At 52.4% G+C, this 12,358-nt stretch overlaps 1 protein-coding gene across 2 annotated transcripts; it reads left to right on the top strand.

The window, feature by feature from the left end:
* Positions 1 to 114: 114 nt before the first annotated feature.
* On the top strand, positions 115 to 10,784 carry Acbd4 (acyl-CoA binding domain containing 4). 2 transcript variants are annotated; one of them, XM_057774874.1, is made up of 11 exons: positions 115 to 151; positions 1,053 to 1,177; positions 1,454 to 1,750; positions 1,900 to 2,018; positions 2,278 to 2,398; positions 2,470 to 2,554; positions 2,815 to 2,935; positions 3,188 to 3,274; positions 3,604 to 3,852; positions 4,437 to 4,570; positions 10,133 to 10,784. In XM_057774874.1, exons 4-11 carry the CDS (start codon positions 1,937 to 1,939, stop codon positions 10,250 to 10,252), a joined length of 999 nt encoding a protein of 332 aa, XP_057630857.1. In that variant the 5' UTR covers positions 115 to 151; positions 1,053 to 1,177; positions 1,454 to 1,750; positions 1,900 to 1,936; the 3' UTR covers positions 10,253 to 10,784. The 2 variants fall into 2 exon arrangements, with proteins under 2 accessions (XP_057630857.1, XP_057630858.1); XM_057774875.1 differs by lacking the exon at positions 115 to 151 and having other exon boundaries at positions 1,070 to 1,177; positions 1,454 to 1,521; positions 1,615 to 1,750.
* Positions 10,785 to 12,358: the final 1,574 nt, after the last annotated feature.

Genomic DNA, 12,358 nt, shown 5'->3' on the forward strand with positions numbered 1-12,358 from the left:
GACGGGAGGAGGAGACCTCGGGAGGAGGGAGAGAGGGAGGGACGAGGTGGAGGGGGGCGGAGCGAGGCTGGGAGTGGGCGGTGCGAGGCGCCTGCGGGACCCCCGGGCCCGGAGCTGTTCGTCCCCCGTGTCTACGCGTTCGCCTCTGCTAGTGAGTCCGTCTTTCCATTTCCAGAGATCCTCCGGATCTCCACCACACCAGTGGCCAGAGTCCCTGTTAGAGGGGATTGAATACCCTAGGAGAGGACTGTCCTCCCGCGCAGACACTTTTTTCTGGGGACTCTGACCCTGCTTCATCCACTTTTACCGGGTCCTTTCGGGAGTCAGGCAGGGGACAGATCTATAGAGGCTCGTGCTGGGCTAAAGGGTCCTTGGGGCGGGGGAAGCCCATAGAACCCCAGAACACAGATGCGCAGGGATGGGGGCGGGAGGCTGAGGCAGTGACGTCATGGATTAACCTCTCAGCTCCGAGCCAGTAGCCACCCCTTAGTTGGTGGAAGTCTCGAAGCTAACTGGTCTGAAAACTGATCTGCGACTAAGTTTAGAGTCCCAAAATCTGGTTCTGGGGTTCAGAGCTTAAGAGGCTTGGTACACCATAGCGACACTCCATCCTTGGTCAAGGGATCTGCACCGCACTCTGAGAAAGTGTTGGTGACGTCAGCCCATGGAAAACCTCCTTTTATGGGAGCCGCCGTAGTGTTAGGTGTACACTTGTGAATGCGAAGGGTGGGCTATCCAGGTGGCTCTCAAGCACAAGTTTTGGGTAGGGACAGAGAGCTGGAACTTGGCAGCGGCCGACAGCCAGGCGTCCCACGCTAAAAGTTGCGTTTCCCGGGTCCTAGAATCGCTATCTACTTGCCCTGCTCTTTTCTGTCCCCATATATCCAAGTCCCAGCAATTCTGTGTGCTTGCTTGAGTCCCCACCCTTTCTGCGATCTTGAATTTTCTTACTAATTGTCGAACCTTCGCCTCGGCTTTTGATCTTTGATTCCTTCCAGGAATGTTCTTTTTTGTTATTTTTCTGGTTCACTCTGACTTTTTCCAAAACTCAGCTCCAGCGTCCCTTCTGCGGAACGCCGGGCTCCAGGACTCGCCTCTATTGCCAGCGTAGACGTGTTCCAAAAGCTGGGTGGCGGTGTCTCGGATAGGCGGGGCCAGCATCAGCCGACCTACTCCCGTGAGTGTCCACCAGGGGGCGCGCGGACGCCGCGACCATTCAGTGTGTCCACCGGGAGGCGCTGCAGCCCGCTTCTGGCTGTCGGGCGGTGCGGAGTGCGACCCAGAACTCAGCCCCGCCTGAATGGGAGAGGCAGAGTGAAACTATTTGCATACTCTTGAAAGAGCCTTTCTGACTGGGTAGGATATAAAAGCCGAATGTGAAACGGTGCCTCTCATTGGCTTTAATTTTCTTCTCGCTTTGCATCCCGCCCTATTCCTGCCCCCCTAAACCCAGAGGTCAATCGGAAACCACTGGTTAGTGGTGAGAAGAGGACCCCGGTGTCCCGGCAGTGGGCGCCTAAGGTTGAGTGAGGTGCCGGGGCGCGGGAAGCCAGGGTGGCTGTTCGTGCCCACCCCCCTCCCGACTCCTCCTCGCTCGCTGATTCGCCCGTTCAGGAATTGGAAATGGGCAACCTCGAGAGGTGCATCTGGGGACGTACATGGCTCTGAGACCCTTGCCACCTGCCTCTACTCCCACCCATGGCCACACTGGTGGTCCTCGCCACTCTGGCCCCGTTGACGCTGCCTTGAGGTAGGAGAAGGACCCTCAGCTCAACTTCTGGCCTCCTGGGGTAGCATTCAGGTCTTGGGACTTTGTTTGCCTCTCTGGGAACTAGACCGGTTGTTTACAGTGCCACCGTGGACCATGAGGCCTTGTGACACTGACACTCGCTCTTGCAGAGTTGCTCCAAAGTAGGGCTCCCGAGCTTGGAGCAATATGGGCACTGAGAAGGAAGAGCCCGACTGCCAGAAACAGTTCCAGGCAGCCGTCAGCGTCATTCAGAACCTGCCTAAGAATGGTGAGGCTGTAGGGATTGGCATTTTGGGGTTCAGGATGGTTGCTTAGGCTCCGACTCCCAAATGGAACTGGGTCTAAACCCTGCAATGTTTACAACCAAGTTCCTCCCTAGACTGTGGTGGGGTTCCTCTCTGCTTCCTGTTTTAGATGCCAGGGGTGGGATCCGTAGCCGCCTCTGCCCTCCCAAGGTGCCCCCTTCATCCTCTTGGAACCGGGGCTGATGCGGTGCCCTCTGTTTTCCAACCCTCCGCTCTGTTCAGGCTCTTACCGCCCCTCCTATGAAGAGATGCTGCGATTCTACAGCTACTACAAGCAGGCTACCATGGGGCCCTGCCTGGTCCCTCGGCCTGGGTTCTGGGACCCCATTGGACGTTATAAGTGGTGAGCTTCCTTCTGGCAGGGTACAAATGCCTCAGCTGTCATCCAGCTTCTGACAGCCCTCTGCCTCCTAGGGATGCCTGGAACAGCCTGGGCAAGATGAGCAGGGGGGAAGCCATGTCTGCCTACATCTCTGAGATGAAGCTCGTGGCACAGAAGGTAGTTAGGGCTGTGGCACTCAGTCCCTAAGGGTGGCTTGCCCCTCACTCTTCCAGGGGTGCGCTTCCATGTTTCCTATCCGTTGATATCCTTTGGGAAATCACGTTTCTGTTGCCCTCTGTCCCAATCCTGTCTGATCCTGACTGATGCCAGGTGGAGGTACATGGGAAGAAAGTAGTAAGGGGAGAGGCTCCACCCGGAGGGAATTGGGGTGGGAGTGGGAGGAGCCAGCCTGTCCCATTAGAACCCTTCCTGCACAGGTGATCGACACAGTGCCCCTGGGTGAAGTGGCGGAAGATATGTTTGGTTATTTTGAGCCCCTGTACCAGGTGATCCCTGACATGCCGAGGCCCCCAGACACCTTCCTAAGAAGGGTCACAGGTCAGATCTCCAGGATGGGAGCCCTGAAAATACAGAGCGAACTGCCTCGGGTGTGGGCTGGTGGGTGGCTGCTGTGTGGGGCAGGCAGTAGGAGCAAAGGGCCCCAGGTGTGCTATCTGTAAGGACCTCAATCAGTGCCCCATTGGGCTAGTTATCAGCTCGTATGCATGACTAACGGGGACAAGGGACTTGATCTCACTGGCAGATGCCAGCCTCTCCCCTGCCCCCGCTTCATGGGCTGTGTCTCCACAGGTTGGAAAGAGTCAGCGCCACACAGAGACGATCAGACTGCTTCAGAGCCTTCTTGCCTCCCCAAGGAGCCAGTACCTCCAAGTCCAGGTTAGCTACTGGGCAGGAGAGATACAGAGCCATGCCTATACTGGGAAGGAACACCTTCAGGAGAGGAGACACTTGGTGCCACGCTGTCCACTTTATATCAGCATGTCCAGGAACACTAAAACTTCCTGTACTTTCAGAGGCCAAGGGAAGGCTCTGAGGCTGTTTTCAGGGTCTTGTGTCTTGGGCCCATCGTACCCTCTATGGCAAGAACTCTAGGTCCCCTGAGGAAGGACTTGCTACTCAGCTGCCCACTCTCCCCTCCCTCCAGAGTAGGAACCCCAATCCAGTGCAGCTCCCCTTTACAAGAGCCTTGCCTTTTCCCTCTCCAGAGCCCCAACCACCCAGGGACTTGGACCTGGAGGTTTTCTGTGATTCTCTGGAGCAGCTGGAGCCAGAGTTGGTGAGACCATCCCTCTTCTCCCCTGTTCCTCCCGGGTCAGAGCTGCCCCACCTCCACCCTGAGACCTGCGACTCAGCTCAGCAGGTCTGCGCGGAGCAGAGGGGAGCAGCTGGCCGAGAGCTGGACACCGGAGGCAACCCTGACACCGGAGGCAACCCTGAGTCCCCCAGTGAAAAAGGTGAGCTCTCTGTCCTGCCCATGGTCCCGGTACTCCAAGGTTTCCCTGTGTTGATCTCTTAGGACAAAGGCGAAAGTCCAGTAGAGCAGTCTGGGAAGGCTCCCCAACAGCCTAAGGTGAGCACAGTCCCTGGCCTGGTGTTTTCTGAGGTTGCTGGCCTCTGCACCCTCAGCAAAGGGAGCTTACAGACACAGGTGCATGGCGGCCGGAAGTTATCCTCTCCCTCCCATTCGGAATTCACAGTCAGAGGGAGACTGTGAGTTCTGTCTGCCTTATCCTGGTCTAGAATGTCCTGTGTGCTGAATCGCCACAGGGACACTTTCATAAATTGTTGTTTAGTCCCCTGAGCACACCAGGTGTGTGAGGAAGGGGACATCGTCCCCTCGTTTTCAGGAGTCATACAGCTCATCGGTAGCGGTGCTAGGTCAGCCCCATGGCCGCAGCCCATTACTCTGTCCTGGGAATGGACCCCATAAAGGCCACACTGGGGACAGGGACAGCACGCTCTTAGACTTCTCTGGACCTGCCCCGGCGTGTGTAAATTGTCTCCTGCATCCCCTGCCCTGTGTCTCTATGCTCCACAGAGGGGTTGGAAGTGATGGGGCCCCAGGAACTGGACAAATGGCTGGTGGGGACGGTCCGGGCCATGCAGGAAAGCATGAGGAATGTCCAGAGGAGATTACAGAGTCTGGAGAGCAAGTCCCAGCCACGTGAGCAGGTGAGTGTCTCCTCCTTCACTGAGAGATTGGGCAAGAGCGCCTCAGGACTCCACCCTGGATTCCTCGCTGGGCTGTTTGGGGCTTTGGTCCCATGGCTACACTGTCCACTGCTCAGTGCAGAGAATTGAGTGGTGTGGCCTCTGTTCTAGTCGGGGAAGCCATCGGATGGGAGTGTGGGAAGAGCCTCTTAGGAAAGGGGGACCCCTCACTGATAACCCAGCCCAAGAAAAACCAAGCAGGGAGTCACCCCCAAGAGTTGGAAGGGCCACAGAGTGTCTGCTTTTGCACTGGGGTGGGGTCACTGTGGGCCCTCAGGCAGCACTCCAGTTCCTAGATTTAGGGTTTGCCCCCAACTGTTCAACTGTGCTCCTGTCACCTCCCTGCACCCCTCAAAGTGTCCCTTTGTTTTGTTTTCACTGGTGTTGTTTGAGATAGGGACTCAAGCCATCACCTAGGCTGCTTAGGGACTCTGTGTGGCCTGGGCTGCTCTTCTGTGAATCTGCCTGTCCCAGCCTTGAGAGTACTGAGTTCCAGACGGGAGCCGTTCTGCCGGCCACCCAAGTGGTGTTGGTTTCTTTCTTTCTGGTTTGTTTGTTTTGTTTTGTTTTTTTACTTTTCGAGTTGGGGTTTCTCTTTGTAGCCTTGACTGTCTAGGAACTAGCCCTGTAGACCAGGCTGGCTTTGAACTCACAGAGGTCCCTGCCTCTACCTCCCTGTGCCACCAATGTATGGCCTGCCTAAGTGTTTTTAATCCAGACCAGTTCTTAGCCTTCCTGCTGATTTACTGTTATTCTCTCCCTCCTCTCTCTCTCTCTCTCTCTCTCTCTCTCTCTCTCTCTCTCTCTCTCTCTCTCTCTCTCTCTCTCTCTCTCCTCAATCACCGTGTGGCCTACAGGGTTGGCTTTTGTCTGTTTGTGGTGAGATCTTGCTATGTAGCCCAAAGGTTTAGAATTTACCTTCCTCCAGCCTCAGCCTTCACCACCACACCTGACTTGATTTCCCTTTTGCAGAAGAGGAAATAGAGGGCTGAGAACTTAGCTTGCTTGGGGGCACACAACATGGAAGCCCTTGAACTGCTTTTGCTGTGCCCAGAACCTACCAGTCTCCTCCCGTGGGCTCCAGTTAATAGCATTGATGAAGCCCAGGGTAGCCCCCAGTCTCTTGGTACCCATCCTAGTGAGAATGTGGTTAAAGGGTGTTTAAACCGGGAGTAGGCTTCGTTGCTCTATTTGGAGATCTCTGGTGTGGCCCCTAACCTACTGAGTATGGTGGATCTGAGCCTTGGTGACAAGGATTTCAACACTGCTTCCCCTCCCCCACAGCATTCTTTATTCCCGTGTCACCTTTTACCCACTTGAAATGTGAAGGACCTCCCCCCCCCCTCAAGCCACCTCCTGTACTAAGCAAGGACTTTAGCACTGAGCCACTTCATCAGCTCGTCTTTTATTTGAAACAAGGTCTTACCAAGTTGCCCATTAGAAATTAGATTGTTTTATAGATTATACAGTTGCTGGGGTTGGGCTGGAGATACAACACAGCAATGGGGCATTTCCCTAGAAGCCCTGGGGCACTGGGCTCAATCTAGCGCCACTGAAAGTGGGAAAGAAGTTTAAACCTAGCATTTGCTAAGTAACTGAAAATCACAGACCTGTGACATGAGATCTAGTTAAAATGGGTGGGATGACGTGGGGGGGGTGGTCACAGGACAACTGCATCTCTCCTACTGTGAGTCCTGGAGATTAAATTAGGATCATCAGTCTTGGCCACAAACACCTTTCTTGCTAACCATCTCATTGATCCTCAGCACTTGTTTTTTTTTGTTTTTTGTTTTTTTTTTTATTTATTATGTATACAATATTCTATCTGTGTATATACCTGCAGGCCAGAAGAGGGCACCAGACCCCATTACAGATGGTTGTGAGCCACCATGTGGTTGCTGGGAATTGAACTCAGGACCTTTGGAAGAGCAGGCAATGCTCTTAACCTCTGAGCCATCTCTCCAGCCCCCATCAGCACTTGTTGTTGTTTTAAAGATTTATTTATTATGTATACAGTGTTCTGCCTGCATATACGCCTGCAGGCCAGAAGAGGGCACCAGATCTCATTACAGATGGTTGTGAGCCACCATGTGGTTACTGGGAATTGAGCTCAGGACCTCTGGAACAGCAGCTCTTAACAGCTGAGCCATCTCCCCAGCCCCTTGTTTTTTGTTTGTTTGTTTTTTGTTTTTTGTTTTGTTTTTGAGTCAGGGTTTCTCCGTGTTAACAGCCCTGCCTGTCCTAGAACTCACACTGTAGAACAGGTTGACCTTGAACTGAAGAGATCAACCTGCCTCTGCCTCCCAAGTGCCAGGATCCTTAGCATTTTAAAATCAACCATTACAGCATACCTATAATCTTAACACCCTGGAGGCAGAGTCAGGAGGATCCGTGAAGCTTGAGACTTGCCTAAGCTTTGAGTTCCACACCAGCCAAAAAGAAAAAAAAAATATATTGTAAGCTTCATAAAGTTCCACTCTGAAGCCGGGCGGTGGTGGCGCACGCCTTTAATCCCAGCACTCGGGAGGCAGAGGCAGGCGGATCTCTGTGCGTTCAAGACCAGCCTGGTCTACAAGAGCTAGTTCCAGGACAGGCTCCAAAACCACAGAGAAACCCTGTCTCGAAAAACCAAAAAAAAAAAAAAAAAAAAAAAAGTTCCACTCTGAATTCTAAATATATTTTATTACAGTTCTGTAATATCACCAGATACCCAGTCCAAGTTCAGATTTCCGAGTTGTTTCAGCCGCTGTTGATCAGTCCAGGGTCGCACTGTCCCTAGTTCAGCACCATTATTTCTGTCGTTGCCTCTGCTGGAAGCAGGTGTCAAACGCAGGGCATTTAGCTCAGCATCTGAGCTCCACCCCTCAGCCTGAACTAGTCCTGGCGTAGGGCATGCAGACTGTCCCGCTTCTGGGGCCTGATCATGCCTGATTTCCTTGTACACCGTATTTTCTGTGAAATGAGTTAAGATTGGTTTTATATCTAGTTAAACATTCTGGTCAGAGACTACGTGAGGTAGCTTATACTTGGTTTTGGTTTAGTGTTTTGGTTTTTATTTAGAGGTATGTACATGAGTGTTTGCCTGCATGTATGTTTATGTACCACATGTGTGCCTGGTATCCTCAGAAGTCAGGAGAGGGTGTTGAATCCCCTGAAAGTGGAATCAAAGACAGTTGTGAGCCGCCATGTGAATGCTGGGTCCTCTGCAAGACCAGCAAACGCTCTTACCTACTGAGTCCTCTATCTAGCCCTTGGGTTCTGTGTGTGTGTGATTTGTTTGTTTTGTTTGAGATATGGGCTCACTGGGTAGCTCTGGCTGGCCTGGAACTCACTATGTAGACCAGGCTGGTCTTGAACTCACGGTGATTTGCCTGCCTGTCTCCTCCCTTCTGCCACCCAGTGTAGTTTACACTTGTATCCTAGCACTTGGGAGGCTGAGACAGGAGGGTTGCTGAGTTCCAGGCCAACCTGAGCTATAAAGTTAAGACCTTGTCTCAATAAATTAAAAACAGAAATCAGGGGATGGAAAGATGGATCAGCTGTTAAGAGTGCTTCCTCTTTATCCGGAGGCCCAAATTCACTTCCTTGCACCCATGTCAGACAGTTCAGAAATGGCTGAGACTTCAGCTCCAGGGAATCAGACCTTGATGGGCACCTCCCACACCCGTGGGGCAAACACACACACACACACACACACACACACACACTAAGTCATCATTGTTTTACAAACAAATAACAAACCATATCAGAGTGATGTTCCTCACATCAGGGGACACTCAGGGACAGGTGGTACCTGGCCCTCTATCACTAAGGAGTCTAGCATGTACTGCTGGCCTGGTGACAGTCTGGCCCTAACTCCATGATGTCAAGTTTTTCTCTTGAAGCCACGGAATGTCCAGCTCATCAACCATTTTGCCATACTGTGTTTGACAACTGATGATCTTTGCCTTGACAGCAATTTATTTAGTGCTTGCAAAAATCTGTTGATTTTTTTAATTCTCTTATTCCTCCAACAGGTGAGCATTTTGTTTTCTGTAGGATTTTCCTGAAACAAAACTGCCCACAGAAAAAGCAGAGTTTCATTTTCTTCTTTTTTGACTTTGTTCTTCCTCCTCCTCTTCTTCCTCTTTTTTTTTTTTTTTTGTTTTTTTTTTTGTTGTGAGACAGGGTCCTGATGTGTAGGTCAGGCTAGCCTTGGAATTCACCTGTGATCCTCCTGCCTCCGCCTCCTGAGTGCTGGGATTACAGGCAAGGGCCACATGCCCGTCTTCTGTATCTCTTGTGTTTTGCAGTGCTAGGGTGGAATTCGGGGCCTTGCACATGTTAGGAAGTGCTGCACCACTGAGCTGCATCCCTAGCCCAGGCTTATTTGATTGTTAACATTAATTTTATGTCTGAGTATTTTGACTGTATGCGTGTATGTGTACTGTTTGTGCCTTGTGCCCACGGAGTCTGAGAGAGTGTAGATCTCCTGGATTTGGAGTTATGGTGCCCACGGAGTCTGAGAGAGTGTAGATCTCCTGGATTTGGAGTTGTGGGTGCTGGAAATCAAAAGCAACAAGTGACAAGTGCTCTCTTAACCACGAAGTCATCTCTCCAGACCCTAATTAATATTTAAAGTACTAACTGGCAAGCATCCGCAATGATATAATTTCTAGTTTTCTTATGGCCACAGACTCCTAAATTTTAAAGATTCATCATTTTAATCATCTGTAATAATTCTTTTGTGTTTCGCAGTTCTGGGGATTGAACACCTCACATGCTAGGCAGGCACCCTACCACAGAGCCATAGATCCAGCTCTTTTGGTTTTTTTTTTAAAAGTGTTTCTGTACATGTGTGTTTTGCCGGCACACACGTATGTCTATGCACCGTCTGTGTGCAGTGCAGACCTTGAAGAGGTTGTTGGATCCTCCACCGTGTACCGCTGTGTGTCAGCAGACAGCTGTGTGGAGCTGCTTCTCTCCTACCCCTGTGTAGGCTCTGGGGATTGAATTCAGGCAATGAGGCTTAGATGGCAGGCATTACCCACAGAACCATCCTACCAACTTTTTTTTTTTTTTTTTTTTGACTAGATGTCACAACTTTGGAGATCTTTTCAAGCCAGATCCTGTTCTCAGACCTTAGGGACTCTCTAGCTTCTAAGTACTGGATGTGTCTGTCACGCTGCCTAGGATCGGCGACTCGTCCTAGGAGCTCTGACTCCTTCTAGAATAGATATTTGGAGTACCCCGGGTCCTTGTTTGAAATATGAGCTTTGTGCCTTCCAGTACAGGTCTTTCCGGTACAGTACTACTAGCCTGGTCCTTTTGAGGCCTGGAGGAGCCGGCTTGGAAGCTGTCTCACCTGGGATTGGACCCGTGGGGGAGGGGGAGGGGCACGCTTCAGGTTAGTGGAGCACAGGTAGGTTTAGGACCCTCTCAGTCTCCGGGAGGCCGGGCCCAAAGAGGTCTGGAAGTAAGTTTCTAGGAGGCGGGCTGTACTGAAGCTGGGCTGGCTTCTGACTCCTTCCCTCTTGGCTGCAGAGGCCACCCAGGACTCGGCCTTGGCCCCTAGGGCTCTCGGCTCCCACGCTGCTCTTCTTTATCCTGTGGCCCTTCGTTGTCCAGTGGCTCTTCCGACAGTTTCGGACCCAGAAGAGGTGACTCAAGGAAGGGGTCTCTCTAGCAACTGAGAAGGCTATGACGAGTCCCCGCGCACGTCCTGCTGTGACCTGAGCCTCCCTAGGTTTAGGGAAACAGCACTAGAAACCCCTCCTATCTTTCGTCCTAGCACTCCCTCTTTTACTGGGGGGGGGGGTGCATAAGACCCCACCCTTCCCTGCAACTCGCACTGACGCCCAGAGTCCCCAAGCGGTTGGATTGGCTGCTGTCGTGGTGCACATCCTAGCTTTGGGGTTGGCGGTGAGCACCCTCCGACCCCACCCTCTGGGTCACCTGACCTTGCTCCTGCCGAGTCGGCTCCCTGCGGAGACTCAGCTCTTGGGCGAGTTGGGACTTGGACCTGGCCTGAAGACTGATTGGCTGAAAGGTTACAGGAAAGACTGGAGCCTGGAGGAATGGGAGGGGTGTGCAGGCTGGGGGCTGGGACGCCCCGCACACACGCACAAGTTCACTTCGCGCTCAGGACTTCACTGAAGATTCACGTGCAATTGAACGCTTCATTAAACAGAAGAAAACCTCCTCAGTCTGCCGTCTGGGCGCCCACAAAAAGAGCGGGAAAACGGGCGGGTCGCGCGAGACACAAGTCCAGTACTACTCCCTAAATGCTCTGAAGAAGAGCTAGGGCTTCCTTATAAGGAATATTTTCCCTCCTCCCTAAAAGAACCAGGAGAAAACAGGCCTCCTACTGGGGTCAGGGAGTACCTGGGCGAGGGCGGGGGTCGCTTGGAGGATTAGAGTTCTTACCGGGAGCTGGGTGTTGGTTGGCCCCGCCCCAGGGGGAGGGCTGCTGGCCCTAAGGATTGGAGTACCCGGCGGTGGGCTCCAAACGATGCTGCCTCTTCCCCAGCGCTTACTTAAGTCTTGGTTGTTACTTCCTATCATGTCCTCCTGTTCTTCCCAGAGAACTTTCTAGAAGGCCCGGGCCCACCCACTGGGAGGGGTAGGGGCAGGTCCTCCATTGCCTGGACCCCCCCCCTCAGTTGTGGACCCAGGACCCTACCTGCACAGACCTCTTGAGCTGCTTGCTTGGCTTTGGAACTTTTGCTAAGAACTGCCTAGGTGGCCTGGCCTCTGGTCGGATATTGTGGGCCAACCCTGCTGTGCCTGCCTGGCTGCCTCCAGCCACTAGACTGTATTCCGCTTTAAACTGACGACTCCAGCATCTTCTAGTGCTCAGAGTCGACAGAGCTAGCTATTGGCAGCTGCTACCACCTGGGCCTCAGGCTCTCCCTTGCTCTGGGGGGGAAAAGGATGGTACTGGAGATCCCTAGGCGTGTTCCTCTGAGTTCCCTAACACTGTGGGTCTGAACACTTCCCCAGGCTTTGGCCATCCTTAGGCCTCATGGGAAATACAGTCACTCTGTGGGGCCTTAGCAGCAGGAGGGTAGCCCTAAAGACAGACACCACACACTGCACAGGTACTTCAGGGCACAGTTCAGGGTCACAGGAAAAGGCTGAAAAGCCTGTGATGAAGGCAGACATCAGCTGGGCGGTGGGAGCCCATCGAACTGGGACCAGGATGCAGGGAAAGTAGACTGTCAGCTTCACAACTCACATGCTAGCTCTGCAAGCTGGGACCTGAAGATCTCAGTCGGGGTCGGCTTGTTTGCAAACTAGGAATGGTTTCATCATAGAGCTGGAGTTGAGACGTTTAACAATGACAGGAGAGTGGGAAATGCTTGGCAAAGGGCTAGAGGTTCTGGAACCCTACAGCCTGGTGACCATGTCTCACCCTTTATAGAGACCCCACGGCTTAACACTGTCCAGTAAACTTCGTCTAGGTTCAACCTTAACGTGTACATCCCCGACTGAGTGCCCAAATCCTCTAAAGCCTGAAGTTTGGAAGTTTTGACTCTCCCAGTCAAGTTGTTTCCCAAGACCTCATTTCCTCTTAAAAACAAAAAAAAAAAAAAAAATTATTTTGTTTTTGAGACAGGGTTTCACTGTGTAGCCCTGGCTGTCCCCCCCCCACACACACACACACACAAGTGCTGGGATTAAACCTCCACCTATCTCCTCTTTTTTTTTTTTTTTTTGGTTTTTCGAGACAGGGTTTCTCTGTGGTTTTGGAGCCTGTCCTGGAACTAG

The sequence above is a fragment of the Chionomys nivalis genome, chromosome 7 (assembly GCF_950005125.1).
Source record: "Chionomys nivalis chromosome 7, mChiNiv1.1, whole genome shotgun sequence".
Taxonomy (NCBI): Eukaryota; Metazoa; Chordata; class Mammalia; order Rodentia; family Cricetidae; genus Chionomys; species Chionomys nivalis.

What these genes read in the sequence shown, in the direction of transcription:
- Acbd4 (XM_057774874.1), top strand. Translation starts at nt 1,937, where the DNA reads ATGGGCACTGAGAAGGAAGAGCCCGACTGCCAGAAACAGTTCCAGGCA. An exon ending in CCCATTGGACGTTATAAGTG is followed by an intron (nt 2,399 to 2,469) that starts GTGAGCTTCCTT and finishes TCTGCCTCCTAG; the next exon opens with GGATGCCTGGAACAGCCTGG. An exon ending in TGAAGCTCGTGGCACAGAAG is followed by an intron (nt 2,555 to 2,814) that starts GTAGTTAGGGCT and finishes CTTCCTGCACAG; the next exon opens with GTGATCGACACAGTGCCCCT.